The sequence below is a fragment of the Piliocolobus tephrosceles genome, chromosome 9, assembly GCF_002776525.5.
Source record: "Piliocolobus tephrosceles isolate RC106 chromosome 9, ASM277652v3, whole genome shotgun sequence".
Classification (NCBI taxonomy): domain Eukaryota; kingdom Metazoa; phylum Chordata; class Mammalia; order Primates; family Cercopithecidae; genus Piliocolobus; species Piliocolobus tephrosceles.
The window spans coordinates 74,168,241-74,187,378 of NC_045442.1; the positions used below are offsets into that span (position 1 = coordinate 74,168,241).

A 19,138-nucleotide genomic window follows, 5' to 3' on the forward strand; every position below is an offset into this window, starting at 1 on the left:
CCACTGGGCCTGACCTCACACAACCAATTCCCCTAATCAGAGGGCACACAAAAAATACTCTAATCACTCCAAGTATATCCATCTTAGGGTCCTTGCTGAGCCTGCCCTGGTTACTCCACATAAAACCTCAATCAATACCGGAGAAAAGAAAATAAACAACAAGTTTTTCAACAGAAGCAAGTTTTTCAAGGGAATACAGTTTCATTGGAATATGGAATATTCCTTTTTTCTAAACAATTAAACCTTAAAGCCATTAGGCAAAGCAGAACAAGACAGGGACCTACACTGGGGCAGGTCACCCCAGAGGGGATATCACAGCTGGCACGGAATGAGGAGGGGGTCCTGGCATCGCATGAGGAGACCAGGCCTAGCAGAGAGAAGGCATGGGGTGGGAGAGCCCACAAAGGGTCAGAAGGGGATGGGAACGGGATGGGGGACTGCAGAGGGCATGGGAGGCAGCTACACATGGGGGATTGACCAAGTAAACAAATTAAGAATAACAGGAATCGGCAGGGCGCGGTGGCTCACGCCTGCAATCCCAGCACTTTGGGAGGCCAAGGTGGGTGGATCATGAGGTCAGGAGATCAAGACCATCCTGGCCAACATGGTGTACCCCGTCTCTACTAAAAACACAAAAATTAGCCAGGTGTGGTGGCGGGCGCCTGTAGTCCCAGCTAGTCAGGAGATTGAGGCAGAAGAATAGCTTGAACCCAGGAGGCAAAGGTTGCAGTGAGCCAAAATCATACCACTGCACTCCAGCCTGGGCGACAGAGCAAGACTCCGTCTCAAAAACAAAAAAAAACAAAAACAAAAACACAGGAATTACGTTCGTCACTGTTTGTTTTTTGTTTGTTTGACTGGATTTTTTTTTTTTTTTTTTTTTTGAGTCAGAGTCTCGCTCTGTCACCCAGACTGGAATGCAGCGGTGCAATCTTGGCTCACTGCACGTTCTGCCTCCCAGGTTCACGCCATTCTCCTGCCTCAGCCTCCCGAGTAGCTGGGACTACAGGCGCCCGCCACCATGCCCGGCTAATTTTTTGTATTTTTAGTAGAGAAGGGGTTTCACCGTGTTAGTCAGGATGGTCTCGATCTCCTGACCTCATGATCTGCCATCTCGGCCTCTCAAAGTGCTGGGATTACAGGTGTAAGCCACTGCACTCGGCCTTGTCACTGATATTTTTAAAGGAAGTTACACAAACAAAAAGGGTAGAAACCACAATGAACCTGTGGTCTTGGATTAGAATTGAAAGTGTCAATGTGAACTCATGGCTTTCAATCTACATGTCTGATACAGAAATACAGATATACATATGTGTATGTATGTATGTGTATGGCCTTTGTGTATGTGTACGCATAGCTACTTCCTACTTCTTTCCACTGAGAGGGCCGGGAAACAGTGCTAACGCAAGCTACAAGCACATCCAGCACTTGGTTGGCTGTGTTTCTTTTTTTAGAGACAGGGTCTCACTCCATCGCCCAGACTGGGGTGCAGTGGCATGATCATAGCTCACTATAACCTCAGACTCCTAGGCTCCAACGATCCTCCTGCCTCAACCTCCTGAGTAGCTAGGACTACAGGTGTGCCACCATGTCCAGCTAATTTTTCTTTTTTTGTAGAGATGGGGTCTTGCCATGTTGCCCAGGCTCATCTCAAGCAATCTCTCACTTTGGTCTCCCAAAGCGCTGGGATCACAGATGTGGGCCAACGTGCCTGACCTGGCATTTACTTCTCAATATTATTCTCCATTAAAAGAAATGAGGACTAGGCCGGGCGCGGTGGCTCAAGCCTGTAATCCCAGCACTTTGGGAGGCCGAGACGGGCGGATCACGAGGTCAGGAGATCGAGACCATCCTGGCTAACACGGTGAAACCCCGTCTCTACTAAAAACTACAAAAAACTAGCCGGGCGAGGTGGCGGCGCCTGTAGTCCCAGCTACCCGGAAGGCTGAGGCAGGAGAATGGCGTGAACCCGGGAGGCGGAGCTTGCAGTGAGCTGAGATCCGGCCACAGCACTCCAGCCTGGGTGACAGAGAGAGAGACTGTCTCAAAAAAAAAAAAAAGAAATGAGGACTACTTGGGAGAAATGGCCAGTCTGCAGGGGCTGGGCCTACCTGCTGCTGCTGGGCACGGAGGTCACCGATCTCCTTCTGGTCCTCCTCGTGGAGCCGCTTCATGTCCTCCCACGACTGCTGCAGCAGGTTTCGCTCCCGCAGCAGCTGCCCATTCTCCCTCCTCAGCATGTCCACATCATCCTTCAGCCGAGTCTGGTCACTCAGGAGCCGGCTGTGGAGTGTGCTGAAACACCCAGTACATGCTCAGTGAGCCCCAGCCAGCCCCTCACACCCTGCCCCACCCCAGGCCATCACCAGCCTCAGGTCCTAACACTTCCCGTAGATACAGAGGACAGGAGCCAATGGCAGCTAGGTCTGCAGCACTCAGAGGCAAGCCAAAACCTGCTAACAGCCCAATTCCAGAAACATCCAAATCACCACTTACAAACCTGACACCAAAAAGGGCACATGTATCTCCAGGGAAGGGAGACAGGCCCCTCTGGTACAGACCTAGTGCCTCCAAATACTGGGGCCTGGGCAGATATCAGCAGGTGGGCAGGCAAAGACTCTCAGAGGGGTACTGGGAGACCAAAGGGAAACACCCCTTGGGCCTATCCTACAGGAAGAAACTGCAGTACGGCCCTGGACAGAGACCCAGAGACCTGCCTGACTCCTGCTGCATGTTCTGAATCACTTTCCTGCCCACCAGGTATCTGAAGCTGGCAATAAGATGTGAGGGATTAACAGCCTTGTTTTACACTTAGGAAAACTGGGGCCCAAAGGCACAAATACAACTGCTGTAGGCAGACTGCTTGCTGCTTGCACAGGGACAGGACTAGAACCAGAACCCCTGGCTACCAAGTCCAGAGAAAAGAAGGGCAAAAGCAGCTGTCTGTGGATGCTGGGGGCCCTGGCCAAGCAGGCCTCACTCACTGGTAGAAGTCAGTCTCCTTGGCCACCTCCTCACACCTCTTCAAGGCGTTGGTGTGCTGGTTCTGCAGGCTCTGCAGGTCCGACATGGCTCGCACGCACTGGATCTTCAGCCTCTCGTAGTCAGGATTCAGCCTGTGGTAGGGCCTGGCCCAGAGAGCAAACGGCCCCATGAAAACAGGCCCCAGGATTCACACGGACAGGGGAGCCAGGTCCTGGATTAGGCCAGCCCAGTGGTTCCCAACTACTGGTCCCCTATGCACCACACACCTAAGTGTTTGTTAAACTCAGGTATCCTGGCCTCACTCAGATCCACAGAATCAGAATCCCCAGGATGGAGGGAGCCGTGGTTGCCTGAACTCCCTGCATGGGCCTGGAGAGCTGAGACGGTGCCAACTTGTTCTGTAGGAGCTCCCAGGAGTCTGTACAACAGGTCTGAGTCCAAAAGAAACCTGTGATGAAATGTCTCTTCTCTGTAGCCTGGGCACGGTGGCTCACGCCTGTAATCCCAGCACTTTGGGAGGCCGAGGCGGGTGGATCACTTGAAGCCAGGGGTTTGAGACCAGCCTGAGCAACATGGTGAAACCCAACCTCTACAAAAAAAATTTAAAAATTAGCCTGGTGTGGTGGCACGCGCCGGTAGTCCCAGCTATTCAGGAGGCTAAGGTGGGAGGATCACTTGAGCCCAGAAGGTTGAGGATGCAGTGAGTCAAGATCACACCACTGCATTCCAGCCTGGGCAACAGAGAGGATCCTGTCTCAAAAATAATTAAAAAATAAAATAAAATAAAATATTAAATAAAAGAAATCTCTCCTCTCTTTAGAACAGTGACTGTCAATCTTGGGTACACATTAAAATACCAATGCCCAGATCAATTACCTTAGCATCTCTGAGGATAAGACCCAAACATGAGAATTTTTAAAAACTCCCCAGGGATTCCAATGTGCAACCAAGGTTAAGAACACTGGCCACCAGCAGTGATCTCAGAGCAGGGTTCCCAGACTTGCAGCACAGTATCACCTGGGAACTTGTCACAAATAGACATTCTCAGGCCTAGCCCCAGCCCCAGTTCTCCTGAGTCAGGTGTTCTGAAGGGAGGGAAAGAGAGGCAATGATCTGTGCATTAACAAGCTCTGTGGGTGATTCTGGTGCATGCTCAAGTTTGAGGACCCTTTTTCTAGAGCAGAGGTCAGCAAACTTTTTTTGAGAAAGGCCACATAGTAAATACTTAAGGCTTTGCACACTACATGGTTTCTGTTGCAACCACTCAATTCTGTCTTTGTAGCAGGAAAGCACTCATAGACACTTTGTAACCAATGAGCATGGCTGTGTTCCAATAAAACTTCATTTATAAAACAGGCAGTGGGCCCGTGGGCCACGGTGGGCCAAATTTCATGTGCTAGCACATCCACGTATTCACTTCATCCTGCCTTTGGGCCAAATGACTGAGGGGCAGATCCTCACGAATATAAGCTCAAGGATCAGGCTCTGCAGCCCTGGCATAATCCCAGAGGCACAGAGTGCAGAGGCACAGACCCTTGCTCCTGAAGGAAAGAGGTGAAATTGAAGTGTTTACATCAAGCCCTCTTCCCTCCAGACCTCTACCAGCATGGGAGCTAAAGGATAAACCACTCTCTGGCCCTCCTCCTTCCCAGAAAGTCCTCCTAGATCATGCAGGTAGATAAAGACTCTCTCTCTGCCCCACCCTATGGGCCACCTTTCCCTGGTATCTACCTCTAAATCACAATAAAAGAAGCAAAAATTTTCTTCAAAGCAACAAAGACACCAGCTAAAATGTGGTCTGTTTAAAACACATCATGTGGGGCCAGATGCTGTGGTTCACGCCTGTAATTCCAGCACTCTGGGAGGCCAAGGCAAGAGGATCACTGGAGCCTAGACGCTCAAAACCAGCCTGGGCAACAACAAAAGACCCTGCTGCAGCAAAAAAACTAAATAAAAAAAAAAAAAAATAGTTGGGCGTGGTGGCACACACCTATAGTCCCAGCTCCTCGGAAGGCTAAGGTGGGGGGTTCACTTGAGCTGGGCAGGTCAAAACAGCATTGAACCATGATTGTGCCACTGCATTCTAGCCCAGGCAACAAAGCAAGACCCCGTCTCAAAAAACAAAACACGTATGTGGCAGGGAACAATTAATATGTTTACCAAGCACATAAAGCTTCACTCAACTTAGGCAGGTCTAGGAGACATTGGTAGGAACACACACACACACACACACACACACACACACACACGAGCCGACTTTGCACACAAGCACACCACTACTAAGGGGCCTTGTCACATGTGGGATGCGGACCTGCCCCAGAAGCCTGCGGGTCCTGCCCCTGGGAAGCATTTCTGGACGTGAAGTGGGGAAAAAGGGACACTCAGGCAGTGCAGCCTGGACCCCCAGGTGCTAGGGGTGTCTGGGGGTGACAGCACCAGCATCGGGGTAGTAACCCCAACCATGGGGCCTGGGCAAGGGGAGACAGCGTGATTACTACCTCTTATCGAAGGCCGTGCCATGCGTGGCAAAGGCCAGGCGCTTGCGGAGCTCGTTCCTCTCCCTGGTCATCAGCCGCAGCTGGATGGAGAGGTGCTCCACCTTCTCGTTCACTTGCCGGTCAGTGAGGAGGGGTGGTGGGGACGGCGCCTTCCCAGTAGTGCCTGTGGAAGGGGAATAATAAAGTGAACTTGCATTCATCTGGCATTCACGAGGCGTCCGGTGCTGTTCGGAGCTGTTGTCTTGTGTTAGCTGTTCATGACACCCCAACAAGTGGGTCCTCTTACCATTCCCCTTTCACAGATGAGAACACTGAGCCAGAGAGGGTAGCAGGTAGAACTGAAAGTGAGTGCAGGGCATCTGGCTCCAGCATCCAAGCACTCAACAACCCCAGTAACCACCCCAGCAAGGCACCTGGAGCAGGACAGACCAAACTGTGCCCTGAGGAGAGTGAAAGGCACGGCTCAAGGAGGAAGGCACACCTGAAATCCAGTGACGCTACTAAGGACCAGGGCAGCTGGGGCCCAAGGGCCATGTCCCCGCCCTCCTCGACCAGGGCTGGACACTGCACGGCTCCCTTTTTGCAAGCCGTCCACCCGCCTGCCAGACCTGCCCAACCAGCCCAGGCGTGCAGGCTAAGAGGAGGGCTGCTGGCTTCCAGCTTAGGTCAGTGTGACGCCATTCAAGTTGGTCCTGGTGCCTCCAGGCTACTTAACCCTCACCAGCCCACATCACCCACCCTAGGACTGAGTGTCCTGCAGGGAGCCCCACACCTTATGCTCCTAGCAGGCAACAGCCACCGCTGCCACCACCACCTCTGACAAGATCCAAATCCATTTCTAGGAAGAAAGCACCTCATCCCAGGAGAAGAGACTAATCCATGGTGCTTTTATATTGAACCCTGTCAATATGTCTACCTGATATCTCAACCAACCCTAGAGACCCTTGGTGAGGTCAGAGGAGTTCACAGCAAACATCCAATCTGTGGATGGGATCTGGCAGGCTGACTCGTGTCAGGGGACACAGTGTTTGTTCTGCAGTGGACCCACAACGCACAAAGGGCATAGGACATGACAGGTCTTCTGACTCTCTGTGCCATCCTGACCACCCATGTCCCACTGATCCTTGTTGGCCAAATGTTCATGCAAACCAAGAGTCCCCCAAGACAAAAGCAGTGGCTTGGGACCTTCCAGAAGGGCCAGGGAGGACAGGGAGCTCAGCACCAGGCATGACAAGCCAGACCACTGTGGGAGGGGGAGCCTCAACTCCCAGCGCTGCACTTGTCAGTGTTTTTCGGTTGTGGAACCCCAACCACCTGACTCCAGCATCCCCTGAAATGCAGGACAGTCACGTGCCAAATAACAACGTTTCAGTCAATGATGGATCACACGTAGGACCGTGGTCCCATAAGATTATAATAGAGTTAGAAACAAAAGAAATAAGTATTTTTTTTAAAAAAAGATTAAACCACATCTCTACAAAAAATACAAAAATCTTAGCCAAGAGTGGTGGCTCACGCCTGTAATCCAAGCACTTTGAGAGGCCAAGGCAGGTGGATCCCTTGAGCTCAGGAGTTTGAGACTAGCCTGGCCAACATGGCGAAACCCCGTCTCTAACAAAAAATACAAAAAAATTAGCTGGGTGTGGTGGCACGTGCCTAGAGTCACAGCTACTTGGGAGGCTGAGGTGGGAGAATCGCCTGAGCCCAGGAGGTCAAGGCTGCAGTGAGCCGAGATCACTCTACTGCATTCCAGCCTGGATGACAGAGCAAGAACTTGTCTCTAAAAAAATAAATTAAAAGATTACAACAGAGGTGAAAAATTCCTGTCACCTAATGACGTCTTGCTGATTCTGATCCTCTGTAGACCTAGGCTAATATATTAATGTATTTGTGTCTTAGTTTTTAACAAAAAAAGTTTTAAAAGTACAAAAATAATTAAAAATTTTTTAAATAGAAAAACCCTATAAAATAAGGATATAAAGAAAGAAAATATTCAGCTGTACAATGTGTTTGTGTGTATTCTTTTTTTTTTTTTTTGAGACAGGGTCTTGTTGTCACCCAGGCTGGAATACAGTGGCACAATCTCGGCTCACTGCAACCTCTGCCTCCTGGGCTCAAGCGATCCTCCCACTTCAGCCTCCCAAGTAGCCGGGACTACAGGCATGTGCCACCACGCCCAGCTAATTTTTTTGTACAGACAGGGTTTTGCCATGTTGCCCAGGCTGGTCTCAAACTTCTGAGCTCAAGGGATCCGCCTGCCTCAGGCTCCCAAAGTGCTCGGATTACAGGCATGAGCCACCACACCTGGCCCAATGTGTTTGTGTTTTAAGCTAAGTGTTATTACAAAACAGTCAAAAAGTTAAAAATATATATATAAAGTTTATAAAGTAAAAAAGTTACAGTAAGCTATAGTTTACTATTAAAGAAGGAAAAATATTTTCTGTAAGTCTAATATAGCCTAGGTGTACAGTGTTTACAAAGCTTACAGCAGTGTACAGTCATGTCCTATGCCCTCACATTCTCTCCCCACTCACTCACTGACTCACCCAGAACAACTTCACGTCCTGCAAGCTCCATTCATGTAAGTGCCCTGTACAGCTGGACCATTTTTTATCTTTTATTCTGTACTTTTGCTGCACCTTTTCTTTTCTATGTATAGACACACAAATACTTACCATTGTGTTACAACTGCCTACCGTAGCTGGTACAGTACCATGCTGCACAGGTTTGCAGCCTAGGAACAACAGGCCATATCATGTAACCTAGGTATGGGGTAGATACCATCTAAGTTTGTGTAAGCACACTCATGTTTACATAATGACTAAATTGCCAAATGACAACACATTTCTCAGAATGTGTCCCTGTCATTAAGCAACACAGACTGTGTTTAAAAGCCACCAGTACCATGACAACCAGGATTTCTGTGCTCCAGGCCACACCTTTGTGGTCAAAATATTCTTTGGAGGTGAGGCCAGGGGTCAGCATCTCCTCTCCCCAAAGGGGTCTCCTCTACAGCTTCAGAAGCCTTCCCACACCTTTCCGCCAAGAGACCCTCAGCTTCACTGCTGCCCCCAGCAGTTTGGCGGGTCAGGTGGGTGATGGTGCTGAGTCACCTGACTGACCATAACCTACCTGACTCTCCAACAGTGGAGCTTCCTTTCAACGTGCCTGCTACTCAACCTCTAACCAAGCCCAGGGGGAGGTTATGTTCCAAGCATTGATTTCACCGTCGCAACAACCTCACAGGTGTGTACTGATAACATCATCCCCATTTCACAGGTGAGAAACTGAGGCCCAGCAAGGTTAGGTCATTGACTCAAGTGCCCAGGCAGTCTGGATTCGAAGCACATGTGCTTCACCCTCATGCCTTGCTGCCTCCCAAATAACAACCATCAGTAACATGCACTTCAAGCCTGGCAGGTTTTGTTTTTTTTTGTTGTTGTTGTTGTTTTGTTTTTGTTTTTTTGAGGCAGAGCTTCACTCCTGTTGCCCAGGCTAGAGTGCAGTGGTACAATCTAGGCTCACTGCAACCTCCACCTCCTGGGTTCAAGCGATCCTCCTGCCTCAGCCTCCAGAGTAGCTGGGATTACAGGCATGTGCCACCATGCCCGGCTGATTTTTTGTATTTAGTAGAGATGGAGTTTCACCATGTTGGCCGGGCTGGTCTCAAACTCCTGACTTCAGGTGATCCACCCACCTCAGCCTCCCAAAGTGCTGGGATTACAGTGAGGCACCACACCCGGCCATGCCTGGCAGTTTTTGAAATGCTTTTCGTACATTATCCCATTCAATCCTCATAAGGTAGCTATCACTGTTATCCTCATTTTGCACATCGGGAAACACAACCTTACCAAGGTTAAATAGTGTGTCCAGGTCACAGAGGTATGGAATATGGACCTCTAAATGATCCTAGAAACCAAGGTATTAACCTCAAAGCTTGCACATTTTTGGATCTTAGGACCGCTATACTTATCTGACACTCCAAAGAGCTTTTGTTCATAGACGTTATGTCTAATAAAATTTACAAGATTAGAAATTAAAACCAAGAAGAATTTTTAAATATTTACTTATTTTTTAAAAAGTCAAAACTCCATTGTATATTCACGTAAGATTTTTTATGGGACATTAACCACCCTTTCCATTACAAAACAAAACAATGCAGCAGGAAGAGTGTCATTGCTTTGCATTTTGTTACACAGGCTGTTTAACATCCAGCTTCACAGAGACAGCTGGAGTCTCATCTCTGTGTAATGTCATACACCCAGGATGGAACCTTTTGAAAACTGGACTCTACACCCACGTGAGGATGAGAACATAAAAGACCAGTGACATCCTAGTATCATTATGAAAACAGTCTCACCTCACGAGCCCTCTGAAAGGACCTCAGGGACATTAGGCCACACTTTCAGAATGGCTCTTATATGCTATAATCAAGTTCAAGAAATAGTAGAGAAACATCAAGTGTCCAGTTTCACAACAGAAAAGCACCATCAGGCGCAGTAACCTGCCTTTGGGAAGATAAGAAATTTTGAATTTTATCCCCATTTTGTAAATGAGGCAACAGAAAGACGCAGCCCTGACTTTCGAGGAAGCTGGAGAGAGGAGAGGAGGCAGCAGGACAGAAGGAAGGGCTCAGAACCATCCCAACGCTTCCCATCTCTGTCTCCAGACGTCTCAGTCTATAGCCGTGATGAGCTGGGGGTGGCTGGCCACACAGATAAAGTAGCAATGACATGTGCCAAGCACTGCCCAAGCCCTGGGTTCTGTGCTAAAATCTCCGCAGCTCCCTACTGGTGTTGTGCTAGGATCGCTCCTTGAGAATCACGTCCAGAAAGACTACATGGCTAGGAAAATGGGATTCCCATGCAGACTCAGATCTGACATCAGAGCCAACCCCTCAGCCACCCCCACAATACTGCCTCCTAATAGGGAAGGATTCCTGTTCCATTTCTCCTGGCCCAAAGGCTTGAGCATACAGGACATATACAGAAAGTAAGGTCAACCAGACCCGAGATCCATCACACAGCAGGCTCTCTGACCGAGCAGAAAGTGCAGCCCATGCCTCTGGCCTTTTGTAGTTGGGGGCTGGGGAGGGCCAAGGAGGGCCACAGGGGACCTCATGACCAATCTCAAGATGTGCTACACCCAGAAGTTCCAAAAGAACAGCAAGGGTTGCAGAAAATCCTCTCGATCCCCATTCAACTGAAGTTTTTGTCTTTTCATTTGCATCTAGGGGTTGACAGATATTCTGAAAATGATGCAGCCCTACCATACAAATGGTTGTCAGGATCCCTCAAATGGCCACTAAGACCAAATTCCACAGTGAAGGAGCTCACTACTTCCCAGCAGCACCCATCTTATCTCTCCCCCTAAAATTATGCCCTCTACTGAATTAATCTGTCTCTGGATATTCCCTCCAGTGACCCTTGATCTAACCCCTAAGGGCCACAGGGATTTCTTGTATGCAATAGACCTGTAAGCATTTGAAGACAACCATGAAGTTCCTTTACCACCATATGCCCATCAGAATGGCTAAAATAAAAAGCAATGCCACCAAATGCTGGCAAGGATACAGCTGGATTCTCAAAACTGGAATTCTCAAACACTGCTGATGGGAATACAAAGCCATGCAGCCACTTCAGAAAACAGTTTGACAGTTTCTTATAAAGCTAAACATGCAATTGCCATACCACCCAGCAATCCCATGCTTAGGTATTTTACCCAGGAGAAATGAGAATTTACGTGCATACAAAAACCAGCACACAGCTGTTTAGAGCAGCTAGGGAATGAATAAACAACTGTGTTATGTCCTTATGATGGAGTATTACTCAGCAATGAAAAGGGATGAATGATACAACTGCGGATGCACACAGGGTGTGGGGGAAGCTGGAGTGCCCTGCGTTAAGCAAAAGAAGCCCAACTCTAAAAGGTACAGACTACACGACCACTGATACGACATTCTGGGAACGGCAACACTACAGGGACAGAAAAGAGATGAGTGGCTGCCAGGGACTGAGGGTGGGGAAAAGGGCAGACTGCAAAGGTGCAGAGGGAATTTTTAAGATACAGAAGGAAGTGTTCTGCATCTTAAAAGCAGCAATGGTTGCATGACTATTTGTCAAAACTTGAACTGTATACTTAAAAAAAATACACTTTAGTGTATGTAAATTATATCTCAACGAACATAACCTTAACAAAATAAAAATTTTTTTGAGACAGGGTCTTGCTCTGTCACCCACGTTGGAGTGCAGTGGCACAATCATGACTCACTGCAACCTCGACCTCCTGGGCTCAAGCAATCCCCACCTCAGCCTCCCAAGCAGCTGGAACTACAGGGGTGTGCTACCATGCCTGGCTAATTATTATTTTTTTTTTTTTTTTACTTTTTGTAGCAACAGGGCCCCACTATGTTGCCCAGGCTGGTCCCAAACTCCTGGGCTCAAGCCATCCTCCTACCTTGGCCTCCTGAAGTGCTGGGATTATAGCTGTGAGCAACCATACCTAGCCTCACAACATTTTTTTTTTAAGAAAACAAACTGTGATGCCCTGAATGAAGCCATCATCCTACGAGTGATGCTGACAGGTAAAGAGATGAGGACCAATCTCCTCTGCTGTCACTGTGGTTATTTACAGTAAACTTTTTAAAAAACAGGCAAAACAAAAACTAACATCAAGCTGGGTTGTCAACAAAAGCCTCCAAAGTAGCTGTCAACAAAAGCTTCCAATGCAGTTCTAACCTTGTGCAGTTGTTCTTCTGGACTCAAAAGCAAAGCTGTCAAGTCTCCCATGACCTCAGGCTTTCCTTACTCAAGTCTGGCAACCACTGGAGAAGGAGGCAGATTTTCCTTTTCCTTTTGTGTTCAGGATCAGATTTCAGAGGTAAAAGATTTGGTTTGGACTAAAATGGCCCAAAACAGGAAGACACCAGACCAGGAGCAGGCTCTGGATGGTGGACAAAGAGCAGCCACCCCTGGGCTGCTCTTTTCACCCCCATTTTATAAAGGAGGCAACAGCAAGACGCAGCCCTGGCTTAGGAGGAAGCTGGAGAGAGGAGAGAAGGAAACAGGACAGAAGGAAGGGGCTCAGAGCCATGCCAACACAACCCATCAGTCTCCAGCTATGAAGACCTCGGGGCAGCCAGCCTCCTTCTGACCTGGGTGTAAGAAGGAGGACAGAAGGGAGTGTTCCCATCACAGGAATCCTCAGCTCCTTGTGTCAGTTGCCCTGGCTGCTACTGTCACTACCACCGAGGCTCAGCAAATGGACTGGCAGCTAGGTGGATTTCTCAGCCACCACCCTTTGTCCTGGGCTCCCTCACTGTCATGCTCCCACTGACCCTGGAGGCACCTCCTTGGTCTTACAGCTGGGCAGGTCTCATCTTTGCTTCTAGGCCCTGTAGGCCTGTGCTTCCAGGAGCCAGAGAGATGTCCAGGTAAACTTCCTAGCCACTTTCAGGCCTTGGCTACCAGGGAGAGGCAAAGCAGTGGCAGAGCACAGTCATCAGAGCACCAAGTCATCCTCACCTACAACTCCGGACACCCACAGCCGTCCAGGAAAGACCCAGGCCCTGCCTGGGGTGAACGAGTGCTTCTTAAAGCACCTAAGCTTCACTAGAGAACCTGCTAGGCAAAATTTCAGGTCCCACCTGGACTCACTGAATCAGAAACCCTGGCAGTAAGTCCCTGCAGCACTCCGTGTTGTAAAAGCCCTCCGGGAGATTCTGATGCCTGGTACAGTTTGAGAACCTCTGTTCCCGACCAAAGTTGCATTTGCTGGCCAGAATGCACTTATTTCTCCCTTGTTTTACTGGCTATCCAGTAGCCACTGCCTTTAAAGGAATCCCCCGTTAATGTCATCAACAATGAAGGCCAAAGGGGGACACCCCCCCTTAGTCAATGAGTATGTGACTCCAGATCAGTGTTTCCCCAGCTTGGACTGAAAGGAGGTTAGATTCCAATGCTGCAAATCCAGGCCCCAGATCTCCAGCCAGATCAAAGACTTGCTTTCGAACCCTTGATTCAGGGTCTGCTTTTGAGAACCCAAACCACCATAAGCAGCCACGGCCAACTACTTCCCAGCTGCGTCTGAGTCCAGAGTACCTTTCCTAGAAGGCCCAATTCAAGGGCCACTTCCTCCAGGAAACTTTCTCTGATTCACCTCATCAGAACTAACTGCTTCTTCCCGAGTTACTTCTTTCTTTCTGCTCTACACCGAGCAGAATAGCCAGTCGTGCCAGACAGTACCTGTCTCCCTGGCAGTGTGATAACATTAGGGGCCATGCTCACTGCGATCCCTATGAGTATCAAATACCTGCCCCACGAGGAGGAGGCATTCCCATCTCTGATAAATTGGCTTTGCAAACAGTTATCCCTGATCCAAAAGTCTGGGTCAGGAATGAAGGATCAGAGGTCACAGAGTGTCAGTGGGCAGCCCCCACTTCCCTGATGGCTCACCCCACCTTCCCCTGTCAACCAGAAGCAGCACTTTCAAGGAATCTTCCCTGGGATACGAGGGAAGCCCTCCAGCTCTTTCTCCTGCCAATAAGCCTGGAGACCTCTCCATTTAATAAGAAATCTCCTGCTATTTCAATCTTCATGGAATTTAAGGCTCACTTTACAAGAGATGCCCAAGAACGTCTCTTCTCCTCCTTAAAACCTCCCCAGTTTTCCAAGATGAGAAATAAAAGGCTACTGAGAAATTAGGTCAGGATGAATGCAGAGGAAAAAAGTATTGATTGCCTGAAACTAGTGCGCAGTCCCCGGCAGATCCACAGGGTAGGGTCGGGGGCAGGTCACAACAACAGGCGCAGGAGGCGGGGGAGGAGGGCCTCAGGGAAACTGTGTGTGCTTAGCTGATGAAAACCCATGGAAACTGCCCGAGGAGGCCTTGGCACAAAGACCTGCCACCCTTAAGGCTGTTGGAAAGGTGAGTTGTGAGTAGGGCCAGGATGGAGATCTGAGACCGGACAGACCGCCTGAGAGAATGCTGTCTACACGCCCAAGGCTTCAGCCTCCGATTTCCTCTCATGCTGAATACAACCTGCCATTCTTTTCCCAGCCATTTCCATTTAGGGAGATGTAAATGGGAAAGTGGAGGTGATTTTTTTTTATAAGGATCTTGCTCTTGCCTTTCCTCAGGTTCCCAAGATCACCATGTGACCTTACCAGTGGCCCCTCCTGCCAGGGCAATGTGTGCTTGTAGACTTCTGCGTCTCATCAGGTGTTGCTGAGCCAGCAGGAACTCCCTGGCAGGTGCTGGAGTGCTCCCAGGGCCAGCCCCACCAGGCATTCCACCCCGAGGGACTGGTGCAAGCCTGGTACAGACATTCCGGCTCCCTTCCCAGGGATGAGGTTGGGCCAGTCCATCTCAAACTGGAGGGTTAGTAAGCTATAGAAACCCTCAGAGTTTCTGATGCAGCAGGGATGGGAGGAAGCTCAAACCTGCATCTCTAATGAGTGTCCCCGTGGTCCAGGGACCAGGCTTTGTGAACCACTGGTTTTGGCACAAACAAGCAGCCAACTGTGGTCACTGAGAGGAGGCCGTACTGAGGGACTCTGGAACAGGTTCCTTTGCTCATAAAAACCCCACCTTCTTCTGCCACTCACCGCAGATGGCTACAGAGCACTTGGAATGTGGTGGATTTGCCTGAGAAACTAGAAATTTAAATTTCATTTTAATTCATTTAAATTTAAGTAGCCACTTGTGGTTAGTAGCGCCCATACTGGACACTGCAGACCTGGACACTGTCAGGTCTGGATGTGATGGCTGGAGTTGCTGCTACAGACACCCCGCCATGAGACTGTGGGAAGACAATGCACAGAGGAGGACAGAGTTGCATCCCCCTGTACTGGCTGACCTCAGCACAGCCTCATATGGGAGCTCATACATTTCCTGATTGGTTAAGGTGGTATCAGTGGGTGTTCCCTGATGCCTGCACCCAAAGGACAATGGCAACCTCAAGCAGAAAAGCAAGAGAAGCAAAACTCGGTTCCCTGTGAACTCAAGAGGCTCTGCCCAGAAGGGATGCAATCACTTATTTCAGCATTAAATATCCTGACACAGACAGTACAGACCCAGCCTGCTCTAAGAAACACATCAGAGCACTGCCCTCTGCCTGCCTGTGATGCCCAGAAAGAGCATGGGCATACTGTTGACGGCTCCATCGCAAGGACTGAGCCAGCTTCAGGTGAGTGCAGAACCAACTGGTGGGTCATGGCCATGACGCTTCTTCCAGAGTATGCTGGGGTCCAGCTGCCCAAGAAATATCTTCCTACTCAGGCTGGGAATTCCGCCATCAGCAGGAATTGCTATGGGTTAGGCAATACCCCTCTCTAGAATTCCCTTTTAGAATGCACATGTGCCTAGGAAAGGTAACAATTTAACCCTTGAAATGCCGATGGGAATGAGTTTGCTGATCGTGATCTGTCAGACAGATACTGGTGAAGGGTGAAAAACTAGACAGGTCAGAGGAGTATGCTCAGGGCTTACCCAGTCCACCTTAAAAAGCCTCACCTTCCCCATCTACTGATCCTGACTGTCCCACTCCATGCACTTCCTGAAGGGTGAGTCCTACTTCCAAATTCCAACAATCCCATCATTCCGTTGATGTGTCTCCAGGCACCAAAAGCAGGCAGAACAAAGTAATAGGATACCATTAGGAGCTTTGAATTGCAGTCCCAGAAGGGCCCGCCCTGAGTCCTAAACAGGATGAGGGTTATGGGGGGAACTGTGCTTTTATGGGTGGAATTGTGGCCCCCCAAAAGATGCTAAAGGCCCAATCCAGTGAATGTGAAGGTGAACCTTATTTGGAAAGGTCAAAGCATTACCTTTCCGAGGCACATCTGCATTCTAAAAGGGGAGTCCTGAGAGGCGCGCTGCTCAGCCCACAGCAGTTATTGCTGATGGTGAAACAGTCTTTACAGATTATCAATTTAAGATGAGGTCTTGCTGCCGGTAAGGCAGGCTCCTAGGCCAATCTGACCAGTATCCTTATTAAAAGGGGAAATTTGGAGACAGACACACACGGAGGGAGAATATCATGTGAACACAAAGGCAGAGATCAGTGTGATGTTGGCAAACCAAGGAGCACCAAGGATTACCAGCAAGCCACCCGAAGCGAGGAGAGAGGCCCAGGACAGATCCCTCCCTAGCACCTTCAGCCCACGTGGCCTCACTAACACTTTGATCTTGGGCTTCTGTCCTCCAAAACTGTGAGACAATCAATTTCTGCTGTGTAAGCCACCTGGTCTGTGGCACTTTATTACAGCAGTCCTAGAAAACTAAGATGGAACTCCCCCGCTGGTCACTGTCTTCCCTCTCTTCACACTGCCTTCCCTTACTGTAGCTACTTATTTAACGGTTTCCCACCAAAAGACCCTAACATCCAGGAGTGTGGGGCCCACATCTGCCTAATTTGCTACTACAGCCCAAGCCCACCTCTGGCACACTGGAGGTGTTCAGGATGTGAACTGACATAAGAAAGAGCCGTCCTGACTAGTCCTAGAATCTCAGGCATGTGACTTCCCCTCCCAGAATGTCAGTTTCCCCATCTCTCTGCCGGGGGAAAAGAAAATAGTCGGAGTAGATGACTTCTGTGAGTCCTTCAGGCTCAAAAGACGCTGGAACTCCCCACTGAAGGTGTCTGCATCCATCATGGTCAGATCAGGCAATGAGAAACCCCACTAGAGGTGCTAAAACAGAGGGAATGGGTCACAGAGGTGCGGGAAGGCTGAGACTACTGCGGCCTTCCTGCTGGACTTCAGTGAACTCAGGGAAGGGCTGGCCTCATTTTATGGGCTTTCTGAAACCCACGTTCAGAGAAACATATCCAATTCAGTGTGGACTGGCAATGCCTATCCCCAAGGAAACTCCAAAAGGGGTGAGTCTCCTGGGCAGTGGTCACTGAGTTACTACGAGGCCTTTAGTGTGGAGATGGAGATAGTGGGACAACAGGCTCCCCTAGAAGCTCTGTGCCCGGACAAAGTGAACAATGGCAAAACATGTGCCTCCCAGCACTCACCTCCCCACCTCCCTTCTAACATCAGAAATGGGTTTTTGCTGATGGAGAAAATGTAAATGAAATCAACAGAAGATGATCCTGTGAGTAATCTGACAAGGGAGAACCAGCTTCCTCTCCCATGAACCCCGGCTGTCCCGGCTTCCACCCAGACCCCTGGCCTACCCGGTGTCCTCCCCAGAAGGCAGTACTCACCCACACTGCTGAGGGAGCTGCTGCTTTCCGAGTCTGAAGGCATGGTGGACAGGACGCTGTAGGTAGAACCTGGGGAAAGAGGGGAAACTGTGTTACTAATCCCAAGGGGTCACTCGTCTTCACCCCAAGCCACTGTCAGACCAGTTGATCATCAGTCAATGCCAGGCCATGAAAGCCACATGCACCAGGCACTAGAAATACACATCCAGGGGCCAAGCAGAGGAGGCACGCTCAGCAGATCTGGACTTCGGTGTTTCTGCCAGGCCTCCCACCTCACTTTATACGCCCCTCCTGCTCTGGGCAGGCGGGCAGAGGGGAACTTGGAGTCAGTCAGCTGGCTTCTTGTTGGGACATCTGGGGAAAGGTTTAGCAAGGCAGTGACATGCCCCAGGTAAACATGGGGTGTGAGGGTTTCCTACAGATCTCTATCAGTATGATTCTGGCTTCCATGCAGGGGGTAACAGAGCAGAAATTACACAACTGACCTATCTGTTCTTTCTCTAACTGCTGTGCTCTTAGGTTCTAACTGTATTCAAGCTCAGTTCTTAAGAATTCAGTTAGCATCTGCCCCCTTATTAAAAGTTACTCCTAAAATGATAAGCAATTATACCATCACCAAAGTCAGAGGGTAGCACTTTTTTGTCCACACTTAATGTTAATTCCTGGTTGTGGACACACAACCACTGTGGTTTGGTTTGAATTCAAATATTTTCAAAACCAGATGTTACCCTCCCAGCACCAGGAAGCCCAGTTTCTGAACCTATCTCTATGTAGGTGCCCATAGCTGGGTCGTGCTGAGCAAGTAGCTTTTGTTTTCTGGAACTCTGTTTCCTGGTCTGCAAAATGAAGGAGTTCAACCAGATGGCTTATAAGGTCCCTCTCCCATCCCATTTCAGCAATTACATTTCCATGATTAACAGAAACAGAAGGTACGCTTTGCTCATCAAGACTATGGATGACATAAAATTAAAAGGGAGGGCAAACTGACACAGAGACTAAATTGGGAGTGGACAAAGCATAACACACAGAGATGGCAGGTCAAATAAAACAAGGACGAATCCAGTGTTTTGTTCTTGGAGCCAAAAGAACTATACAATGAAGAGCAGTATGTACCAGGCCAAGTGGGTGAGTTGGAGATGGAATTTTTGCAATAAGGGCTTTGAACAAGCCTTAGGGCTCTAGCGTCAGAAAGCTGCCAAGAACTAATGAGATCCTCGGCTCCACAACCAGAAATGTGGGGACCAAATTTAAGGAGCTCCCAGTCGGGTGCAGTGGCTCATGCCTATAATCCCAGTGCTTTGGGAGGCCAAGGTGGGCAGATTGCTTCAGCTCAGGAGTTTGAGACCAGCCTGGGCAACATGGTGAAACTCCATCTCTACAAAAAATACAAAAAATTAGCTGGGCATGGCAGCACTCACCTCTAGTCCCAGCTACCTGGGAATCT

The 19,138-nt window shown here is 49.3% G+C and overlaps 1 protein-coding gene across 1 annotated transcript in view; it reads right to left on the reverse strand.

The window, feature by feature from the left end:
• Positions 1-19,138, reverse strand: part of DLG5 (discs large MAGUK scaffold protein 5) — a 134,876-nt gene that overhangs the window by 60,564 nt on the left and 55,174 nt on the right. The window contains exons 2-5 of the mRNA XM_023204848.1: positions 17,695-17,763; positions 5,484-5,646; positions 2,985-3,128; positions 2,112-2,295 (exon numbers count right to left, since the gene is read on the reverse strand). Of these exons, the coding sequence (XP_023060616.1) occupies positions 2,112-2,295; positions 2,985-3,128; positions 5,484-5,646; positions 17,695-17,763 (560 nt within the window). The remainder of the gene's footprint in view (positions 1-2,111; positions 2,296-2,984; positions 3,129-5,483; positions 5,647-17,694; positions 17,764-19,138) is intronic.